Genomic DNA, 24,069 nt, shown 5'->3' with positions numbered 1-24,069 from the left:
TAGCTAAACTACAAGCTCTCCAAAGGAACCAAACTTGGTCATTGGTTAGTCTTCCCCAAAGCAAGAAGGTTGTGGGGTGTAAATGGGTCTACCGAACCAAATTCAAACTGGATGACTCCATTGAAAGACATAAAGCAAGATTGGTTGCCAAAGGTTTCAACCAAACAGAGGGAATAGATTTCTTTGGGACTTTCTCCCCTGTTATCAAATTAACCACTGTGCGATTTTTACTTTCCATTGCTGTCTCTTCTAGCTGGATTCTACATCAACTTGATGTTGATAATGCTTTCTTGCATGGTGAACTTGATGAAGAGGTGTACATGAAACCATCCCCCAGATTGTCTCTTTCTTCTCCCACACTTGTTTGCAAGCTCCATAAATCTTTATATGGCCTACGACAAGCAAGTCGACAATGGAATGTCAAACTTACCTTTGCCTTAATCAACTTCGGATTCACTCAGAGTAATGCTGATCACTCTTTATTTATGAAGCAAGATGTTGATTCTTTCACAGCCCTTCTCATGTATGTCGATGACATAGTACTCACAGGCAATAATCTTGGTACCATTAATGATCTCAAAACCTATCTTGATAATCAGTTTCACATTAAAGACCTTGGTGAATTGAAATACTTCTTGGGCTTCGAGGTTGCTCGATCCAAACATGGCTTTGTTCTCAATCAGCGCAAATGTTGTCTTGATATTTTAGCTGAATTTGGTCTGACGGGTTGCAAACCCGTATCCTCTCCTGCTACTCCCTCTGTTAAGCTCAATGATGATTAGGGATGGCAACGGGGCGGGGCAGGGACGGGTTTCACTATCACATACTCATCCCCGTAAAAAAAATTCATCCGCATCCCCATACCAAAACCCAAGGGGTATCAAACTTTTGTCTCATCCCCATCCCCACCGGGTAATGGGTATAATCTCATACCCATTTTCTTACTACTTTAATATTAATTTTAACTAATTTTTATAAAATAATAAAAATTACGGTAAAGGAAATATAATATTATCAAATATTCAAAATTAGGAGTATGGTTGTTTCTTTGATATCAAATACTTTGAAATAAATTATAATTGTTTACATTTTAGATTAGAATACCAAATAAAATTTAATGAGAACCAAAACATTTATTAAATTTGCAAACATTAATGAAACCTAGTTGATAAACTTAAAAAATATTTTTTAAAAAAACTATAAAAGGAAAACATATTTTTTTTAAAATATAAAAGGAAAAAATATTTAAATTAAAATATATTTTAAATGTTTGTTTACTTCAATTTTTTAAATTATAATGAATCTATATTCTATACACAAATAAAAGTTATAATACATCACTTGATCAAAATGACACAAAGAACAAATAATAAACATAATAATAAAATTTTAACATAGATCATGTATCTTTTGAACCACAATATATGTTGGATGGTGGTAAAAAAATATTCATGGCAATTACATTAAATTTTTATATTGTAGTAAATAAAAATTATTTATACAATTATAGTGAAAAAATTTAAAGTAATATTGTAATGAGTTAAAAAATAAAAAATCAAAAATAATTAGATAAAATTTATCGAAATAGTATTCTACATCATAAAAATAAACAAAAAAAGAATATTAAAAAATTACCAAATGTGTATCTTATAAACAATTTGGAGACTATTGGAAGGAATCACACAAAAGAAAACAAACATATAATTAAGGGTATGATAAGATGAAAAATATCTTAAAGATCTAAGAAAATTTTTCTAATATCAACATATATACTCAATGGTTGATAAAAAAATGACGCAAAGAACAAATAATAAACATAATAAAATTTTATCATAGATCTTGTATCCTTTAAACTCCAATATATGTTGGATGGTGATAAAAAATATTCATGACAATTACATTAAATTTTTATATTGTAGTAAATAAAAATTATTTATACAATTATAGTGAAAAACTTAAAGTATGATTGTAATGAGTTAGAAAATAAAAAATAATTAGATAAAATTTATCGAAATAGTATTCTACATGATGAAAATAAACAAAAAAATATTAAAAAGTTAACAAATGTGTGTTTTATAAACAATTTGGAGACTATTGGAAGGAATCACACAAAAGGAAACAAATATATAATTAAGGGTATGGTAAAATGAAAAATATCTTAGAGATCTAAAAAAACTTTTCAAATATCAATATATATACTCGATGTTGATAAAAAAATGACGCAAAGAACAAATAATAAACATAATAAAATTTTATCATAGATCTTGTATCTTTTAAATTCCAATATATGTTGGATGGTGATAAAAAATATTCATGACAATTACATTAAATTTTTATATTGTAGTAAATAAAAATTATTTATACAATTATAGTGAAAAAATTTAAAGTAATATTGTAATGAGTTAAAAAATAAAAAATAAAAAATAATTAGACAAAATTTATCGAAATAGTATTCTACATGATAAAAATAAACAAAAAAAGAATATTAAAAAATTACCAAATGTGTGTCTTATAAACAATTTGGAAACTATTGGAAGGAATCACACAAAAGAAAACAAACATATAATTAAGGGTATGATAAGATGAAAAATATCTTAAAGATCTAAGAAAATTTTTCAAATATCAACATATATACTCAATGGTTGATTAAAAAATGACGCAAAGAACAAATAATAAACATAATACAATTTTATCATAGATCTTGTATCTTTTAAACTCCAATATATGTTGGATGGTGATAAAAAATATTCATGACAATTACATTAAATTTTTATATTGTAGTAAATAAAAATTATTTATACAATTATAGTGAAAAACTACAAGTATGATTGTAATCAGTAAGAAAATAAAAAGTAATTAGATAAAATTTATCGAAATAGTATTCTACATGATGAAAATAAACAAAAAAAGAATATTAAAAAATTAACAAATGTGTGTTTGATAAACAATTTGGAGATTATTGGAAGGAATCACACAAAAGAAAACAAATATATAATTAAGGGTATGATAAGATGAAAAATATCTTAAAGATCTAAGAAAATTTTTCTAATATCAACATATATACTCAATGGTTGATAAAAAAATGACGCAAAGAACAAATAATAAACATAATAAAATTTTATCATAGATCTTGTATCCTTTAAACTCCAATATATGTTGGATGGTGATAAAAAATATTCATGACAATTACATTAAATTTTTATATTGTAGTAAATAAAAATTATTTATACAATTATAGTGAAAAACTTAAAGTATGATTGTAATGAGTTAGAAAATAAAAAATAATTAGATAAAATTTATCGAAATAGTATTCTACATGATGAAAATAAACAAAAAAAATATTAAAAAATTAACAAATGTGTGTTTTATAAACAATTTGGAGACTATTGGAAGGAATCACACAAAAGGAAACAAATATATAATTAAGGGTATGGTAAGAGGAAAAATATCTTAGAGATCTAAAAAAACTTTTCAAATATCAACATATATACTCGATGTTGATAAAAAAATGACGCAAAGAACAAATAACAAACATAATAAAATTTTATCATAGATCTTGTATCTTTTAAACTCCAATATATGTTGGATGGTGATAAAAAATATTCATGACAATTACATTAAATTTTTATATTGTAGTAAATTAAAATTATTTATACAATTATAGTGAAAAAATTTAAAGTAATATTGTAATGAGTTAAAAAATAAAAAATAAAAAATAATTAGATAAAATTTATCGAAATAGTATTCTACATCATAAAAATAAACAAAAAAAGAATATTAAAAAATTACCAAATGTGTGTCTTATAAACAATTTGGAAACTATTGGAAGGAATCACACAAAAGAAAACAAACATATAATTAAGGGTATGATAAGATGAAAAATATCTTAAAGATCTAAGAAAATTTTTCTAATATCAACATATATACTCAATGGTTGATAAAAAAATGACGCAAAGAACAAATAATAAACATAATAAAATTTTATTATAGATCTTGTATCTTTTAAACTCCAATATATGTTGGATGGTGATAAAAAATATTCATGACAATTACATTAAATTTTTATATTGTAGTAAATAAAAATTATTTATACAATTATAGTGAAAAACTTAAAGTATGATTGTAATGAGTTAGAAAATAAAAAATAATTAGATAAAATTTATCGAAATAGTATTCTACATGATGAAAATAAACAAAAAAAATATTAAAAAATTAACAAATGTGTGTTTTATAAACAATTTGGAGATTATTGGAAGGAATCACAGAAAAGAAAACAAATATATAATTAAGGGTATGATAAGATGAAAAATATCTTAAAGATCTAAGAAAACTTTTCAAATATCAACATATATACTCAATGGTTGATAAAAAAATGACGCAAAGAACAAATAATAAACATAATAAAATTTTATCATAGATCTTGTATCCTTTAAACTCCAATATATGTTGGATGGTGAAAAAAAATATTCATGACAATTACATTAAATTTTTATATTGTAGTAAATAAAAATTATTTATACAATTATAGTGAAAAACTTAAAGTATGATTGTAATGAGTTAGAAAATAAAAAATAATTAGATAAAATTTATCGAAATAGTATTCTACATGATGAAAATAAACAAAAAAAATATTAAAAAATTAACAAATGTGTGTTTTATAAACAATTTGGAGACTATTGGAAGGAATCACACAAAAGGAAACAAATATATAATTAAGGGTATGGTAAGAGGAAAAATATCTTAGAGATCTAAAAAAACTTTTCAAATATCAACATATATACTCGATGTTGATAAAAAAATGACGCAAAGAACAAATAACAAACATAATAAAATTTTATCATAGATCTTGTATCTTTTAAACTCCAATATATGTTGGATGGTGATAAAAAATATTCATGACAATTACATTAAATTTTTATATTGTAGTAAATAAAAATTATTTATACAATTATAGTGAAAAAATTTAAAGTAATATTGTAATGAGTTAAAAAATAAAAAATAAAAAATAATTAGATAAAATTTATCGAAATAGTATTCTACATCATAAAAATAAACAAAAAAAGAATATTAAAAAATTACCAAATGTGTGTCTTATAAACAATTTGGAAACTATTGGAAGGAATCACACAAAAGAAAACAAACATATAATTAAGGGTATGATAAGATGAAAAATATCTTAAAGATCTAAGAAAATTTTTCTAATATCAACATATATACTCAATGGTTGATAAAAAAATGACGCAAAGAACAAATAATAAACATAATAAAATTTTATCATAGATCTTGTATCCTTTAAACTCCAATATATGTTGGATGGTGATAAAAAATATTCATGACAATTACATTAAATTTTTATATTGTAGTAAATAAAAATTATTTATACAATTATAGTGAAAAACTTAAAGTATGATTGTAATGAGTTAGAAAATAAAAAATAATTAGATAAAATTTATCGAAATAGTATTCTACATGATGAAAATAAACAAAAAAAATATTAAAAAATTAACAAATGTGTGTTTTATAAACAATTTGGAGACTATTGGAAGGAATCACACAAAAGGAAACAAATATATAATTAAGGGTATGGTAAGAGGAAAAATATCTTAGAGATCTAAAAAAACTTTTCAAATATCAATATATATACTCGATGTTGATAAAAAAATGACGCAAAGAACAAATAACAAACATAATAAAATTTTATCATAGATCTTGTATCTTTTAAACTCCAATATATGTTGGATGGTGATAAAAAATATTCATGACAATTACATTAAATTTTTATATTGTAGTAAATAAAAATTATTTATACAATTATAGTGAAAAAATGTAAAGTAATATTGTAATGAGTTAAAAAATAAAAAATAAAAAATAATTAGATAAAATTTATCGAAATAGTATTCTACATCATAAAAATAAACAAAAAAAGAATATTAAAAAATTACCAAATGTGTGACTTATAAACAATTTGGAAACTATTGGAAGGAATCACACAAAAGAAAACAAACATATAATTAAGGGTATGATAAGATGAAAAATATCTTAAAGATCTAAGAAAATTTTTCTAATATCAACATATATACTCAATGGTTGATAAAAAAATGACGCAAAGAACAAATAATAAACATAATAAAATTTTATTATAGATCTTGTATCTTTTAAACTCCAATATATGTTGGATGGTGATAAAAAATATTCATGACAATTACATTAAATTTTTATATTGTAGTAAATAAAAATTATTTATACAATTATAGTGAAAAACTTAAAGTATGATTGTAATGAGTTAGAAAATAAAAAATAATTAGATAAAATTTATCGAAATAGTATTCTACATGATGAAAATAAACAAAAAAAATATTAAAAAATTAACAAATGTGTGTTTTATAAACAATTTGGAGACTATTGGAAGGAATCACACAAAAGGAAACAAATATATAATTAAGGGTATGGTAAGAGGAAAAATATCTTAGAGATCTAAAAAAACTTTTCAAATATCAATATATATACTCGATGTTGATAAAAAAATGACGCAAAGAACAAATAACAAACATAATAAAATTTTATCATAGATCTTGTATCTTTTAAACTCCAATATATGTTGGATGGTGATAAAAAATATTCATGACAATTACATTAAATTTTTATATTGTAGTAAATAAAAATTATTTATACAATTATAGTGAAAAAATTTAAAGTAATATTGTAATGAGTTAAAAAATAAAAAATAAAAAATAATTAGATAAAATTTATCGAAATAGTATTCTACATCATAAAAATAAACAAAAAAAGAATATTAAAAAATTACCAAATGTGTGTCTTATAAACAATTTGGAAACTATTGGAAGGAATCACACAAAAGAAAACAAACATATAATTAAGGGTATGATAAGATGAAAAATATCTTAAAGATCTAAGAAAATTTTTCTAATATCAACATATATACTCAATGGTTGATAAAAAAATGACGCAAAGAACAAATAATAAACATAATAAAATTTTATTATAGATCTTGTATCTTTTAAACTCCAATATATGTTGGATGGTGATAAAAAATATTCATGACAATTACATTAAATTTTTATATTGTAGTAAATAAAAATTATTTATACAATTATAGTGAAAAACTTAAAGTATGATTGTAATGAGTTAGAAAATAAAAAATAATTAGATAAAATTTATCGAAATAGTATTCTACATGATGAAAATAAACAAAAAAAATATTAAAAAATTAACAAATGTGTGTTTTATAAACAATTTGGAGACTATTGGAAGGAATCACACAAAAGGAAACAAATATATAATTAAGGGTATGGTAAGATGAAAAATATCTTAGAGATCTAAAAAAACTTTTCAAATATCAACATATATACTCGATGGTTGATAAAAAAATGATGCAAAGAACAAATAATAAACATAATAAAATTTTATCATAGATCTTGTATCTTTTAAACTCCAATATATGTTGGATGGTGATAAAAAATATTCATGACAATTACATTAAATTTTTATATTGTAGTAAATAAAAATTATTTATACAATTATAGTGAAAAACTTAAAGTATGATAGTAATAAGTTAGAAAATAAAAAATAATTAGATAAAACTTATCGAAATAGTATTCTACATGATGAAAATAAACAAAAAAAAATAATAAAAAATTAACAAATGTGTGTTTTATAAACAATTTGGAGACTATTGGAAGGAATCACACAAAAGAAAACAAACATATAATTAAGGGTATGATAAGATGAAAAATATCTTAAAGATCTAAGAAAATTTTTCAAATATCAACATATATACTCAATGGTTGATTAAAAAATGACGCAAAGAACAAATAATAAACATAATAAAATTTTGTCATAGATCTTGTATCTTTTAAACTCCAATATATGTTGGATGGTGATAAAGAATATTTATGACAATTACATTAAATTTTTATATTGTAGTAAATAAAAATTATTTATACAATTATAGCGAAAAACTTAAAGTATGATTGTAATCAGTAAGAAAATAAAAAGTAATTAGATAAAATTTATCGAAATAGTATTCTACATGATGAAAATAAAAAAAAAGAATATTAAAAAATTAACAAATGTGTGTTTGATAAACAATTTGGAGATTATTGGAAGGAATCACAGAAAAGAAAACAAATATATAATTAAGGGTATGATAAGATGAAAAATATCTTAAAGATCTAAGAAAACTTTTCAAATATCAACATATATACTCAATGGTTGATAAAAAAATGACACAAAGAACAAATAATAAGCATAATAAAATTTTATCATAGATCTTGTATCTTTTAAACTCCAATATATGTTGGAAGGTGATAAAAAAATATTCATGACAATTACATTAAATTTTTATATTGTAGTAAATAAAAATTATTTATATAATTATAGTGAAAAAATTAAAGTATGATTGTAATGAGTTAGAAAATAAAAAATAATTAGATAAAAATTATCGAAATAGTATTCTATATGATGAAAATAAACAAAAATAAAAAGGCTTAAATACCTTTTTGGTCCCCATTTTCGTAGTGTTTGTTGCGGATGGTCCTCATTTTGACAGAATGTTTAAAATGGTCCTCATTTTTACCGAATGTTTAAAATGGTCCTCATTTTCGCAATTCGTGTTTTATTTGGTCCTTTTCTAACGCCATTTAAATCATTAACGGAGCATTGCACCACACCTGTACAGTACACGTAACACACCCTAATACAAACCGTGCCACCTGTACAATGCTTCATTAATGATTTAAACGGCGTTATAGAAAAGGACCAAATAAAACACGAATTGCGAAAATGAGGACCATTTTAAACATTTGGTAAAAATGAGGACCATTTTAAATATTCTGTCAAAATGAAGACCATCCGCAACAAACACTACGAAAATGAGGACCAAAAAGGTATTTAAGCCAAATAAAAATATTAAAAAATTAACAAATATGTGTCTTATAAACAATTTGGAGACTATTGGAAGGAATTGCACAAAGAAAAATAAATGTATAATTAAGGGTATGATAAGACGAAAAATATCTTAAAGATCTAAGAAAACTTTTTAAATATCAACATATATACTCAATGGTTGAGAAATAACAAAAATTGTTTTAGTGAAATAAAAGAGTTCTTGAAATGAAATAAAAATTAATAATAATAAGTAATTTTTTTTATATTACCAAGTAAATGAAATGTTTATGCTATTAAACACTTATTAAGAGTATTAAACATTCTCATGTGAAAGGAAAATATACAATAAATAAAAATATTAAAAAATAATAGAAATATTCAAATGTTAGACATAAATTTTTTTTAATTGACATACATCATTTTAACATAACTACATAAAGATTATGATAAGATAAACAATATATTGGAGATGCGAATGAGTTTCATGACAAACCAAATATTTAGAAGAAATAAAAATAAAAAGAATATATATATATATATATATATATATATATAGAATTATTTAATTAATTGTGAATATTTTAATAATTTAAACGATGATGGAGATATGGCGGGGACAGGTATTATGGCGGGGATATATTCATCCCCATCCCCATCCCCATACCCAATTGAAAAAATCGGGGATTCCCCATACCCATACCCATACCCATACTCTAGTCAATGCGGGGATTCCCCGTCAAAATGGGGACAAGTTCGGACAATATCCACGGGGACGGGTTTATTTGCCATCTCTAATGATGATGATGGAGATTTACTTTCTCATCCAACCAATTTCAAGAGACTCATTGGCAAACTCTTATATCTCACATATACATGACTTGATATAAGTTTTGTAGTGCAGAAAATAAGCCAATTCATGACCAATCCACAAAGCTCTCATTTACAAGCTGCCATTTGCATTCTCAAATACCTTAAAAATGCTCCTGGACAAGGTCTTTTTTATCCTGTCCAAAATTCTCACAGATTTCAAGCTTTTATAGATTCAGACTGGGCAAGTTGCAGCACCACTAGAAGATCCATCACCAGATATTGTGTCTTTTATGGGCATTGCTTAATATCATGGAAATCCAGAAAGCATAACACTGTTTCCCGTAGCTCGATAGAGGCTGAATATAGAGCCTTGGCCACTGTGGCTTGTGAATTACAGTGGTTGCAATACATTGCCACTAAGGCTTGTGAATTACAGTGGTTGCAATACATTGCCACTGATTTATCCTTGAATATTCCTTTACCAATTCCCACATTCTGTGACAACCAATCCACCATACAATTAGCCAAAAATCCTTCATTTCATGAGAGAACCAAACATATAGAGGTTGACTGCCACTTCATATGTACCAAGATAAGTGAAGGCCTCATTCTTCTTTCCTACATTCCTTCATAGCATCAACTTGCGGACATGTTTACCAAAGCCTTATTTCCTGCACCTTTTGTTGTGGATATGTCCAAGATGGGTTTCATTAACATTTATAACCCACCTTGAGGGGGGATATTAGAGATACATGATTTTGCTATTCTGTTAGCATAACCGTTGCTGCCACGTGATACCCCTGCTGTGCATTTTTGTGCATTTTTCTGTTTTGCCTTTTCTCTTTCTGTTAGAGAAAGTTTGTTATTTTCTCTTTTCTTCTTTTTCTCAGTCCTATATAACTAAGCCACTGTATCCCTTTAACCTTGGGTTGATCTTTCTAATACAATGAGAAATGATATACCATCATTCACTAATACTAACCATCACAATGTGTAGGAGCAACTGATAACGATTGTATTGGAAAACAACAATGACTTGTTTGTCTGGACATCAACCAACATGGCTGGGATACATCCAGGGGTAATGGCATACAAGTTGGCCATCTTCAAGGATCTTAAGTCGGTCGCTCACAAAAAGTGGTGTTTGGGAGAAGAACGGTGTAAGACGACAAAGGTGAAAGTGAAAAAGTTACCAAGGTTGGTTTCATAAGAGAAGTCAACACCACTTGGCTTTCTAATGGTATGCTCATCAAAAAATCGAGTGACCAATTGCGAATGTTGACTGACTTCACTACCTCAACATAGTTTGTCAGAAGGACTCCTACCCCCTACTCGCCACGTGTAATAAAATACCTATGTTTTATCTTTATAATTAATTGAGCAACTATTGTTACGAGGTCAAGTCGTTTAGACTAAAGAATTTTGGTGCAATGTACTAGAGGCTTATGGATAAAAATTTTCAGCAACAAATAGGCAAAAACATTGAGGTGTATGTGAACAATATGGTGGTGAAGTCTGAGTTCGTCGATGACCATGCTAATGACCTCAAGGAGATATTTGATCAAATATGAAGATACAACATGCACCTAAACTCATTAAATGCGTCTTTCGATTAACAGGAGGAAAATTCATGAATTTCATGCTGACGGTGAGGGACATCGAGGTCAACCCAGAAAAGTGCAAAGTTATCATAAACATGAGAAGTTACGTAAATCCGAAGGAAATGCAGAGGTCAAATTGATTATTAAGATATTAATCAGTAACCATTTAGAAATTAATTAGCCAAAATCTTAATAACTAATGTTAATAATCAATTTAAAATCTAAATAGCCACTTATTATAATTTTGTATTCTTAATAGTTTATTTTAGAAATCAATAATTTTTAATTTATAAAATAGTATTTAATTTAATAATTACAATTATCAATTATTTTTAGTCTTGTAATTTAAATATTGTCTTATAATATTTAAATATTGTTTCATCAGATCCAAACATCCATAAACCTTCACATGGCGGCAGGTATAATTGTTAAAGTTGCGTTATTTTCAAAATTCTCTCAACTTTTCTAATTTGATGTCTTTGTATTCAATAGTTTTCTGCATTAAGTGATATTTTTTGACAGAATTTTAGTTCATATCAAACAATGTAATATAACCTTTTAAAATAATGGAACCAATTTTTTCGATGATAAATTGATATTTTTCAATTTCTAATATACTTTTTCCTTCATTTCTTATCTTTACTTCTTTGGATGTTTCTTGAGTTTAGTTAAAAGTCAAATCTCCATTTTTAATATATAGATTCAAGTTTGTACAAAGTTTATAAATAGATAAAGTTAGGTTTTATAAAATCAATTTACCCTTTTTATCGATTGAATAATAATACAAAACAGCTTCAAAATAAAGTCATTTAAACATTAGGAAACCAAGTCTATTGATTCAAACTATTTTTTTTAAATTAATTTATTGAGTATAATATATTTATTTATTCGTCCAACCAATGTTTTTTTTTTCTCTTAAAAACAACAAATTTTTAGTTATCTAATAAATTTACAGAATTATATATTTGATCTCTATTTTATTATTAAAATGTAATTTAATCTTTATATAATATCTTTATAATACAATCCAATTATTATTTATAATATTAATAAAAGAATTCTTCTATACAAACATAAGATAAGGTAAACTAATTTACGAAAGAAACAAACATATATGAAATAAACAAGTTTCATCATAATGCAATACACTTCAAGTAGTCATAGAGAAATACAACATACAATATAAGGACTCTTTTAACTTAATTATCTAGATAATACATTGATATATATTCGTGGTGGTCTCTACTACTCTATAGAGTCATTATCAATGGGTTTCACCCTACTATAAACAAGGTTAATCCTTTCACCTTACCACACTTCAATGAACACACTACAGAAACTCAACTAATGAAATTTCCCCCATAGGATTCCTAACATTATATCAACTCATATCCCTACTATAAGTTTGGGAAAATCAAGAATGTCAACAATTAAAACCAGCCAAAAATAATAAAAAGCATAACGGAACCAAAAGCAGAACTAGCGCTTGACGGTATCAAAGGCATGCCCAACGCTAGCATGACAAGGGCTCATTGCCCATTGAGTACCCAACGACCTAAGCTAGCACCTAGCACTGGAAACCCTTTGAGCTCTTTGTGATGAGTGCGCCTAGCAATGCAATCCAGAGCCTAGTGTTAGAGACCACCAGAGTTCTGTGGAACAATGGCGCCCAACAGTACAAACCATTGTTGAGCGCCCTAGCACGAATTTGTCCTCTGACTTTAAAACTTTAGCCTGGCATCCATGCTCCAAAGATGTTGCTAGAGGCCATGACAATAAATCTCAAATTGAGTGTTTTGCTTGTTCAATTGCTCAAACTAGTACTTCCCATTCTTTTCTTAACTCAATAGTTTTGAAAAACCTGCTATAATTTGTATTAGTTTGACCAATTACTCAAGTACAACTCTCTCATTCAATCATACAAAAATCAACAATTTAACCCCAAGCAAAAGGATATTCGGAGCATCTAACAATTTCAACAAATTTTCACATTCACAATGTCAAACTTAAAGGCTTCAACATACAAAATTCATCATTATAGGTTAAGTAATAGGATACTCAACTCAATTTCACACCACTATTGTTTCACAATACACAATTTCAAACACACAACCACACGTAACATCAAGAAATCTTAGCTTTCCTCACCTAACAAAGTTGCTCAAATAGCTCTTAAGACAATTCTACACTTCCAACCCACAAGATGCTTTATCTACATATAAAATCATCAGAAATATGATCAAACCATAATATTATGATACCTGATCTACAAAGACTCATATAGATGACTAAAAGAGCACATGTAAGCAAAACAATTTGAATCGAGAAAAAACAATAATAAATCAACTTACTCAGTTGAAGAAACAAATCAAATGAACTTGAAGAACTTGTCGCAAGGATCACTTGAGAGTGAGAACAAGAAGAGAGAAGATAAAGTACTTAGAAAAGTGGTTTCTAGAGAGATAATGGTTTTATTTAAAATGAAATCTAGTTATTAGAAATCTATTTATTTTTCAAACCTTTTATTACTAAAACAATATAATGTTACCTTTTTACAGAAATCACCACAACTCTTAAGCTATTTTCTAGGTTTTCACAAAAATGAAAAGTTATTTATAACAAAATTATCAAAAATTTTACTTTTTATAATTACCCTGTATAAAAATTATTTTATAATTTAACAATATTTTTTGTTTCAACAATTATTATAATAATAGTAATTTATTATTATAATAAAAAATAATATAGACATATGCACATAATTGTAAAAGAAACATTGAACATTTTATTGATCAACTCAGCTTGAAAGATCAATATACAAGAGTATATGTACAACTGAAAAACTGTTAAGAAGAACCATCTTGTACACATTTGCATGGAAAGGTGTTGGATGAAGAAACTTGGTAAACATGCCCGCAAGTTGATGTTTTGATGGAACATGAGAGATAATAATGAGTCTTTCAAGAACCTTGGTCTAAATGAAGTGGCAATCTACTTTTTTATGTTTGCTTCATTCATGAGAAAAGGAATTCTTGGCTGGCTGAATCGTAGAATGATTATCGCAGAACACAAGAAAAAGGCATGGGTATGGAAAGGGCTACATTTTAGCTATGATGCACTTATTATTAATCTTAGAACTGACATAGATTAGTCTAAGAGGTCATTACTAGTATGGTTGTATTGGGCTAAACAGAAAAATGGAAAATACAATCTTTCTAATGGTTCCTTGCAGGTTTATGAGTTCTTACAATGGTAACAATCATAGCATTTTTCATAACATGGAAGTGTCAGGAGATAGATTTTATTGTTTTTACCAATTCTTAAAAGGGAAAAACTTTTGGGCATAATCTGAATTATGTATGAAGCAAATCAAAAAAAAGGCACAACTATCTCAAGCAAGCATATGGAAAACGGCGCCTCACATGTAGGAATAGGACAAACAACTAACAATTTAGGTTTTAATAGAATCTTTGGAGGAGATTGAAACTACCTTATACAAATGATTAAATTAGAGAAAATAACAGGTGGACTATGTATTTTGTTGCATTGCTAAGTAAGTTAGCTCTTAGCCCTTCTAAAAGTAAACTCCAGACATTAGGAACCGATTGAAAGGACATGTTAATTGGATATTTCTCATGTAATTAGCTTCATAAATATTGTTTGGAGTTTATTGTGTATAAATACATTGTATATGGGTTAGAGTACCCTAAGTACTCTATCTTATAATTATATAAATACACTTATTGCTGATAAAAAAAATGGAAAGGGCTAGATCATCAACAACATATTTTAACCATTGTAATTCAAAATCCAGTGTGGCTAAAGCCTTGTATTCAACTTTTGTGGAACTACGAGAGATTGTAATTTGCTTCTTGGAATTCCATGATATTAACCAATGACCATAGAATATGTAGTAGATTGTTATAGATCTTTTAGTGGCACTACATATGGTCCAATTCGAATTAGAGAAGGCTTGAAGCTTGTGAGGATTATCTGCTGGATAAAAAACGCCTTGGCCAGGTTCACGTTTCAAATACTTGAGTATGCAAAAAACAGCTTGAAGATGTGGTTGTCAAGGTTGAGACATAAACTGGCTAATTTCTTAGACGACAAAATAGATAATTGAATAGGTTTTGGTCAAATATATTAATTTGCCAATTAATCTTCGAAAAATTGTTATATCGTAAAGAATAACACCATCTTCTACATTTAATTTCATAAATGGGATGGAAGGAGTATTGGTTGGTTTACATCCAATGAGACTAAATTCAGAGAGAATGTCAAGGCAATATTTCCTTGGGTTGAGAACAAGACCATGGGTGGAAAGGACAACCTCAAAATCTAAGAAAAATTTAAGTTGACCAAGATCTTTGATATGAAACTGAGCATGAAGATATAGTTTGATTTTGGTAATGAAGGAGATATTATTGTCATTTAAGAGAATATCATTTAAATAAACCAAAAAAGTTTTGATGGATGAAACATTATGTTGAATGAACAACGAGCGGTCAACAAAACTTTGGATAAAACAAAAAGTGAGTAAAGCAGAGGTGAGCTTAGCATTCCATTGCTTGCTGGCCAGACGCAACCCATGTAGAGATCTTTGTAGTTTATAAACCATCTTAGATGTAGAATGAAGAAAGCCATGAGGAAGCTGCATATAAACTTGTTTAGTGAGATCTCCATGAAAAAATGTGTTGTCAACATCAAATTGGTGAAGAAACCATCTAGAAGAGAAAACAACATAAAGAAGAAAACACATTGTGGTTAACTTCACAATTGGGGGAAAATTTTCAAAAAACATCCACCCCCTCTATTTGTGTGAAACTATGATGCACAAATACAATACGTGTATCGGCTACGACACGTATCCGATATGTCGACACAATTATTTTTAAAATAATAGGATACAATACGTGATAGATACGTTATGGTTTAATTACTCGGATGGTACCCACTTTGGTAGGAGTGTGTCAATTTGGTACCCGCCGAAAAGTGGGGACTAAATTGAAACAATCAAGTACATATGGGTACTAAATTGAAATCAGTACAATGACAGTTGTCACACGTGGCATTATCCTGCCACATGGCACTGACATTGCCACGTGTCAAAATAGGGACTTGACACGTTGCAAAAAAAATTTTTACAAAAAAAATTTAAAAAATTTAAAAAATTTAAAAAAAATTAAAAAAACGTGAGAGTGACACGTGGCCTGCTGTTAACGACGTTAATTATTTTTTTCTGAAAGGGACCTGATTGATGCACTTTTTCAAAAGTGGGGACACAATTGACACTTTTTTTTCGGCGGGTACCAACTTGACACACTCCTACCAAAGTGGGTATCATCCGAGTAATTAAACTATACGTTATATATGAATAATGAAAAGTGTACAATAATTCTTACAAACATAATAAATATATGATTGTTAATGTGTGAATCCAAATTTTCCAATTAGAGACCAATTATTTTGGTAGTCAAAACCTTGTAGCTAATGTTAATGACCAATTTAAAAACCAATTCATCATTAAAACTATTTTAATTAACAATTTAGAGACCGATTATAATTTTTTGGAACTATTTTAGTTGTCAATTTTGTCACTATATAGTGACTAATTATTTTTTGTCACTAAAATTGGTTACTATTCAAAGATTTTATTGTAGTGTACTACTACTTTATAAATTAAATACTTCATTGATAAGTATCGTTAAAATATCCTAAAGTATCAGACACGATACGTGTCGGATACGTGACCCAAGTTGAAGTATCGGTGCATCATAAGTGTGAAACCTTGAGCCACCAATCTTGCTTTGTAACGCTTAGACCCATTTGAATGGTATTTGTTACGATAGATCTATGTACAACCTACATTTTTCTTTCCAAGAGGAAGAGCAACCAAGGACTAAGTTTATTTCTCAGAAGAGCATGTGATTCAACCTTTATAGCATGCCTCCAACAATCAAGTTGACTTACTTCTTTGAAAGTGGTGGGATTAGATGTACCAGATACAGAAAAACAAAAAATAGTATGATTATTTGAGCATTTAGAATATGACAAATAGGAATCCAAAGGATAGAGAGTAGTACAAGCAGAACTAGATGACTAAGTTTATTTCTCTGAAGAGCATGTAATTTAGCCTTCATAACCTACCTCCAACAATCAAGTTGACTTGCTTCTTTGAAAGTGTTGGGATCGAATGTACCAAATACAGAAAAACAAAAAACAATGTGATTATTTGATCATTTAGAATATGACAAATAAGAATCTAAAGGATAGAGAGTAGTATAAGCAGCACTAGATGAAGAAATAATAAAACATTAGTAATCAGTTAAATAAAAAGGTAATTTTCTTACTCAAGTGGAAACTCTTGAATCTGATTTAGTAACTTGAACTTGATCAGTATGTAAAGAACCAATATTTTTTAAAAAAATTGAGATTTTCATGTAGATCTGAAGTGTTATGTGCAAGTGTAACAGAAGAATTAAAGAGAGGTGTGTCAATACTGAAATCAAATTTATTATGGTCTTGTAATGTTATTGACAATATCAGTATGTGGGTTAAAAGAATCATCATTGGGATAACGAAGATGAGTCTCATAAAGATGTCATTTGAGAAATAGAAAAGATTTGTGATTGAGATTATACAAAAATAGACTTTAGTAACACTTTTAAGTTTGGTATGTGCAATTGTAAGACTGTTGGCAAATACACGTAAATCATGCAAATAAGGGGAATGTCCATATAAAATTTCATAAGGGGATTTAAGTTTTGAAAAAAGATTGAGAAGCTTGTTAATGATATGTGTAGCATGATTGACAACAAATAACCAAAAGCAAAAGGGTAAATTGGCTTGAAAAAGTAATTCATGACTAACATTAAGTTAATATTGGTGCTTCCTTTCAATAATACCATTTTTGAGGAGTCTCAACACAAGAAACCTCATGCAAAATGCCTTTGTTGGAAAAAAATCATTTACAAAGAACTTTTACCATTGTCAGACTTGATTTTCTTAAATTTTAAAGTAAATTGTGTTTCTATTAGTTGAATAAAAGATGAAGAATGGTTATGACAACATATTTGGTTTTTAAAAAATGAATTCATGTAAATTATGTAAAATCATCAACTATGGTAAAAATATGTTGAAAATAATCAATAGACGTATGAGCAATAGGGTCCAAAATATCCACGTGTATGAGTTCAAAGAATATAGAACTACAATTATGACTATTGGGAGAAGGTAATTTCTTTGTTTTCCATAATGACAAGCATCACATTGAGGTAAAGACTCAAAAGTGATATCATTGTATTAGAAGGCAAGTATTTTAACATTTATGAAATGTGTGGCCTAGCCTAAAATGCCACAACTAAGAGTTTTCAAATGCCATTACAAAGAAAAACTGAAAAGGAAAACAATGTGTATTAGATGTATGTCTTCACAAATTCAATTGGATCTTTACATGTAAAACAAGTCATTCTTTTAATTAGCTATACTAATCATTTGATAGTTGGATATATGCATGATGTAACGATGAAAATCACAAAATAAAATCATGTAATTGAGGATGGAAATTAATTTTGGAATGGAAATTAAATGAATCGCAAAATCTGGTACCTAAAAAGTGTTTTTGAGGATTAAAGGTCCAAGATGAATGGTGCCAAAACATTTGGCAAAAATTGTGGTTTGATTAGGTAATTTTATTGGAATAGGCATGATAGGCTGAATGGATGTGAAAAAAGATTTACAGGGACAAGTATGATTTGTTGCCCCACTATCTAGAATCCAATGACAAGAAAAAAAATTTTCACCTGAATGATTGGTAGATGAAGTCTAAGTGATTAATAGAAGACAAAGTGTCCTTGTTTTGTTGGAGGAGAGTTATGAGGGTCTAATATTCCTCTTTTAAGACATGAAATTGATCTTGATTAGAACTATCTCCCGAGGAAGAAGGTTGTGAAATAGTATTTGGGTCTACATTAACCAAGCTGACCGAAGGAGCAGAATTGGAAATTTAAGTGCAGTTGGATCTTCTATAGCCTAGGGAAAAGCAATGTGAAAGTAACGAGTGTCGATGGTGTGATTGGTTTTCTTGCATTTCTCACAATATTTTTTGTTGCGACCAACAAGTTTTGGGATGGGAAAGGTTCCTTGTGGAAGTCGATGATACTTTGGTGGAAGCAGTAAACACAATGGAATCTTGGGGTGAAGGAATGGAACGCACACTAAGAAAATATCATTCATGTTGCATTATCATAGAAAAACTCTTCACAGGGGAATGCATGGGATCTATCATCATGATCTGAGATCGAACTTGAGAATAAAATCAGTCAACTCACGAAGAAAGTGAATGACAATCATCTTTGCGTTCTCTTTGAAGCTAAATAAGAAGACCACAAGAATAAGAACCAGAACAGGTGCAAGAAAGAATACACCGATACATTTTTATTTCTTTCCATAAGATCTTCAATCGAGTATAATATTCAGAAACAAAAGAGTCACCTTGTTTGCAACTTTGAATGTGTTCTTGAAGATCGACAGTGTGAAATTTATCAGCATGCAAAAACCTATCTTTAAGATCTTACCATATTTTTGCTTCAATTTCCATCCACATCACTGAATGTTTGATAGTTGGACTCATTGATCTCGTAAGCCATGAAATCACCATACGATTGCATTGACGCCATACATCATGTAACAAATCATAGATCGAAGGATATGGGAAGGCATTTATGATAAGTTTTTTCGTTATTCTTGGTTTCAAGCGCAACAATCATTTCACATTCTCAGTGATAGTAATTAGTTTCCATGAGAAGGGCATAAAAAAGAATGGAGAATGCTAACCCGTGCCCTTAGGGCACTCGTCAAGGAATCATTAATGTGCATTGGTAATATTATTTTTACATTGAAAACTGAAATAATTAAATACATTAATTAAAATAGTATAAATGCATATTACAAATTTTCTAAAAACAAAAATACCCTTTTAATTTTAGACAAGAATTTTTTGATACAAAACAAAGACTTTGGAACTTTTAAAGTCCCAACTCAAGTTGATACTTTAATTGTTTTTTTTTCAATTTTAGATGTTCAACACTATTTTTTTTTCTTGATTTTTCTGTTAATTTAAACTTTCTTATGTTTAATTATATTTAATTTTTAACAACATTAAAATATATTTTTTATTATTTAATTGTTTTTTAATTTTTATTGATGACTATTAAATAAAATATTAAACACACATGTACAACACTTATGGGTATTTTTGTCATTTAATTAAAATAAAATTGCATTAATAGTTGTTAGGTCAGATTTTAGTTAATATCACACTTAACTATGTACTTTTATATGATTCCGTGTATATTAACTATCCTTAACCAGTGCTATAAGGACACTTGTTAGCAAGACCCAAAAAGAATAAGGGCTAGATTTTCTCAAGGATGGAGATAAAGAGGATTTGCAAGATTGATAATATGATCAAGTGGTTGATTGGGATAAGGGTTTTGGATGTTGGAGGTCATAGTTGATCAAGAAAACAAAAAAAAAAAAGGTGTAGAGACAAAAAGTTTTTTTTTTTTTTGTTTTTTATAGTGATACCATATTAGTGTTTCTGAAGAGAGAAAAATAGAACACTCATAAACGAAACACTAAACACTATTGATCAACCTAGCATGAAAGATCAGTATACAAGAGTATATATACAACTGAAAAACAGATCAATGGAAAAACTTATTATAACGGAATCAATTGTATACAAAAGCAGATATTCCCTAATAGTCTTTCTTAATAAATTATATTAACCCAAAAAATTCATTTAAAATTCAAGTCTTTCCTTTAATCTTTATTTTTAAAAACTACACCATTGTCCCCCTAGTTTCATATGTTCATACAAAGTACATAAAACAAAGTTTTTAAATGTAAACTTCAAATAACGAAATACAACATTCAAATAGAGGCGATTTGAGGAATTTACCATTCTCAAAAGAGCTCTAATGTTGTTGCCATGATTAACTAATTGAGACGATTGTGAAGTTCACCAACTCCCACGTTACCTACAAAACTACCAAAGTATGGAATTTCTAAAGTGATTCCAACTACGATAACGACATTTTGAAAAAAAAATTAAATGCAACACACAATTGACTTGTTGGTAAAGTTAAACGATGAAATAACTATATTTCTCTTAGTGTAAGCATGTAAAGAATATAAGGGTACCAAACGTGTGACATTAGTCGTGTTCATTCTCATTAAGGTAGCTTTTGTAACTTGCTCAATGCTTTTCAGCAAGTCCTCATTACCAGTAATCATTACATGAGCATTTCCCATTAACAAAGTGATGGAAACGATTAGCATCCCTCACAATAATTTCCCTCTGAACTACTTTTGATATGTATTTGGTAACAGTATGACAGTCAACACATACACGAAGGTTTTTGGTGATCCTAATCAAGCTTCCATATGGAGTGCTTAAAAGACCAAATGCAATGGCTAGTCTCTCACTGTGTCCCCAGAGTAACTTAACCTTCATTGGCTCATTTACATCACGAAGAACACAACTAGTATCAGGAATGTAACCTTCTGCCTCCACCTCAAGTCTCAAATTTTCTAATAATTGATAAATATCTGACCAACAAGGATGTGAATCGTCACTAGCAAAAAATGTGTATAGCCGATTCCCTATTTCTATCAAACTGTAACCTGGTACCTTTTTTAGACCATGCATCCTCATGAGGCCTCGTATGTAATTCACTGATTCCCATCTTCCTGCTTCAGCATAAATATTTGATAACATGACATAAATTCCAGAGTGCAAGTAATCTAAGGAAATTAATCTATCTGCTATCTGTATCCCCATGTTAATATTCTTATGGGTTCTGCAGCCACTGAGCAAAGCTTCAAACACGTCTGTGCTGGGTTGGAAGGGCATTTGTTTCACCAATGTATCTGCTTCCTTGAGGCGGCCAGCTCGACTAAGAAGATCCACAAGACAAGCATAGTGTTTGTCCTGAGGCTTGATATTATGATCCCTTTCTATACAGTTGAACAAAGCCTTACCCTCTTCAACAAGACCTGAGTGACTGCAAGCTGTTAGCAAAGAAATAAATGTTGTTTGATTTGGCTTGAGCCTTTCCTCTATCATTCTATCATATACAGCTAGAGCGTAATGCCCAAGACCATGCATTCCATAACCCATAATCATAGTGTTACATAGTATAACATCTTTTAAAGGGAATCCATTATTGAATAACTTCTCAGCAGAGCGAATTTTACCACACTTGGCATACATATCAAGCAACGCTGACATATTAACTGCATCAAATGCATAGCCATGCCGGATCAAATAAGCATGGACACTCCTTCCTTTCTTGAGGGATCCTAGGTGGGCACAACAATGCACAAGGCTAACAAGAGTGACAGAATTGGCGGGAACCTTTTCTTCTTGCATTTGACAAAATAATTTAAGGGCATCCTCTGCATAGCCATTTTGAGATAAACCCACCAGCATGGCAGTCCATGTAATTACATTCCTTTTCTCCATTCTTCCGAAAACAATAGTTGCTAGCTTTATGGCACCACATTTAGAATACATGTCAACAATTGAAGTGGACAAAACTATGTTCGACTCAATTCCTTTTCTTATAATACAAGCATGGAGGATTCTTCCATTTTCCATGTCAGATGTTTGAGAACATCCTCGAATAAGGCTCACCAAGGTCCCAGAATCAAACCCAGAACCACTTTGGATTAGTCTACGAAAGAGTGCAAAAGATTCAGGTATCAAACCATTTTGAACGTATCCTGAAATCATAGTATTCCACGAAATCAAACTTCTATTGAACATGCCATTGAAAACCAAAGCAGCATTGTCTGTGTCACCTAAATTACTATACATATCAACCAACGAAGTAAGCACAAATACGTCATTCCCCATGCCTAAAGCAATGAGAACACCATGAGCAGAGGTTCCTAGTTTTTTAAGTCCACTCTCTCCACAGGCTTTGAGTAAGCTCACCATTGTCACTGGACTCGGCCTTAACCCACCACCAATCATTGCAAGGAACAGTTTAATTGCCTCCTTGAAGAATCCCTCCTGCACATAACCACCAATGATAGAATTCCAGCATACAATATCCTTTTCCGGCATTCCGTCAAAGACTTTTCGCGCATCATCAAGATAGCCACACTTCACAAAAAAGTTAACAATCGAACTACCAACATAGGGATGCAAATGAAACCCCCTTCGAAACACTGTCATAACTATTTCCATACCAATTTCATGATCCAACAAGCTGGTGCATGCCTTGAGAGCAAACATGCACGTGTAACTATTGATTTCTAAATCACCAGATACCATCATTTTGAACAACTTGGGAACCTCCACGTGTTGCTGGTTCCTCAGGAACCCAGCCATCATGGCATTACAAACAGCTGTACCACGTAAAGAACATTGATCAAACACCTTGCGGGCAGGGCAAAGAAACCCCAAATCAGAATAGACCTTGATGAGTTTTGCGGCCAGATAGTTTTCAGTGGATATCCAGTTCTTAATAATTTGTGCGTGGATGGACTTGACATGGATAAAGGTGTTTGAGAATTGATGCAAGAGTGAGTAGAAAATTGAAAGAGGTTGGTTGAATGGGGCATAATGAAGAGAAACAAGTGTAGGGAATGGTGCAGAGTTGCAGATACACCTGCACCTGCAGTGGATCCTGGTCTTCGCAAATGTGTCTCTGAGGTGGAAGTATGATAAAGGCAT

The 24,069-nt window shown here is 28.9% G+C and overlaps 1 protein-coding gene across 1 annotated transcript; it reads right to left on the bottom strand.

The window, feature by feature from the left end:
• Positions 1 to 21,606: 21,606 nt before the first annotated feature.
• On the bottom strand, positions 21,607 to 24,069 carry LOC114175232 (pentatricopeptide repeat-containing protein At3g12770-like). The gene has a single exon (XM_028060001.1). It carries the CDS (start codon positions 24,067 to 24,069, stop codon positions 21,607 to 21,609), a length of 2,463 nt encoding a protein of 820 aa, XP_027915802.1.

The sequence above is a fragment of the Vigna unguiculata genome, chromosome 3 (genome assembly GCF_004118075.2).
Source record: "Vigna unguiculata cultivar IT97K-499-35 chromosome 3, ASM411807v1, whole genome shotgun sequence".
NCBI classification, from domain to species: Eukaryota; Viridiplantae; Streptophyta; class Magnoliopsida; order Fabales; family Fabaceae; genus Vigna; species Vigna unguiculata.
This window is presented reverse-complemented; position numbering and strand designations above follow the sequence as displayed.

Coding starts and splice junctions, on each gene's coding strand:
- LOC114175232 (XM_028060001.1), bottom strand. CDS start 24,069: ATGCCTTTATCATACTTCCACCTCAGAGACACATTTGCGAAGACCAGG.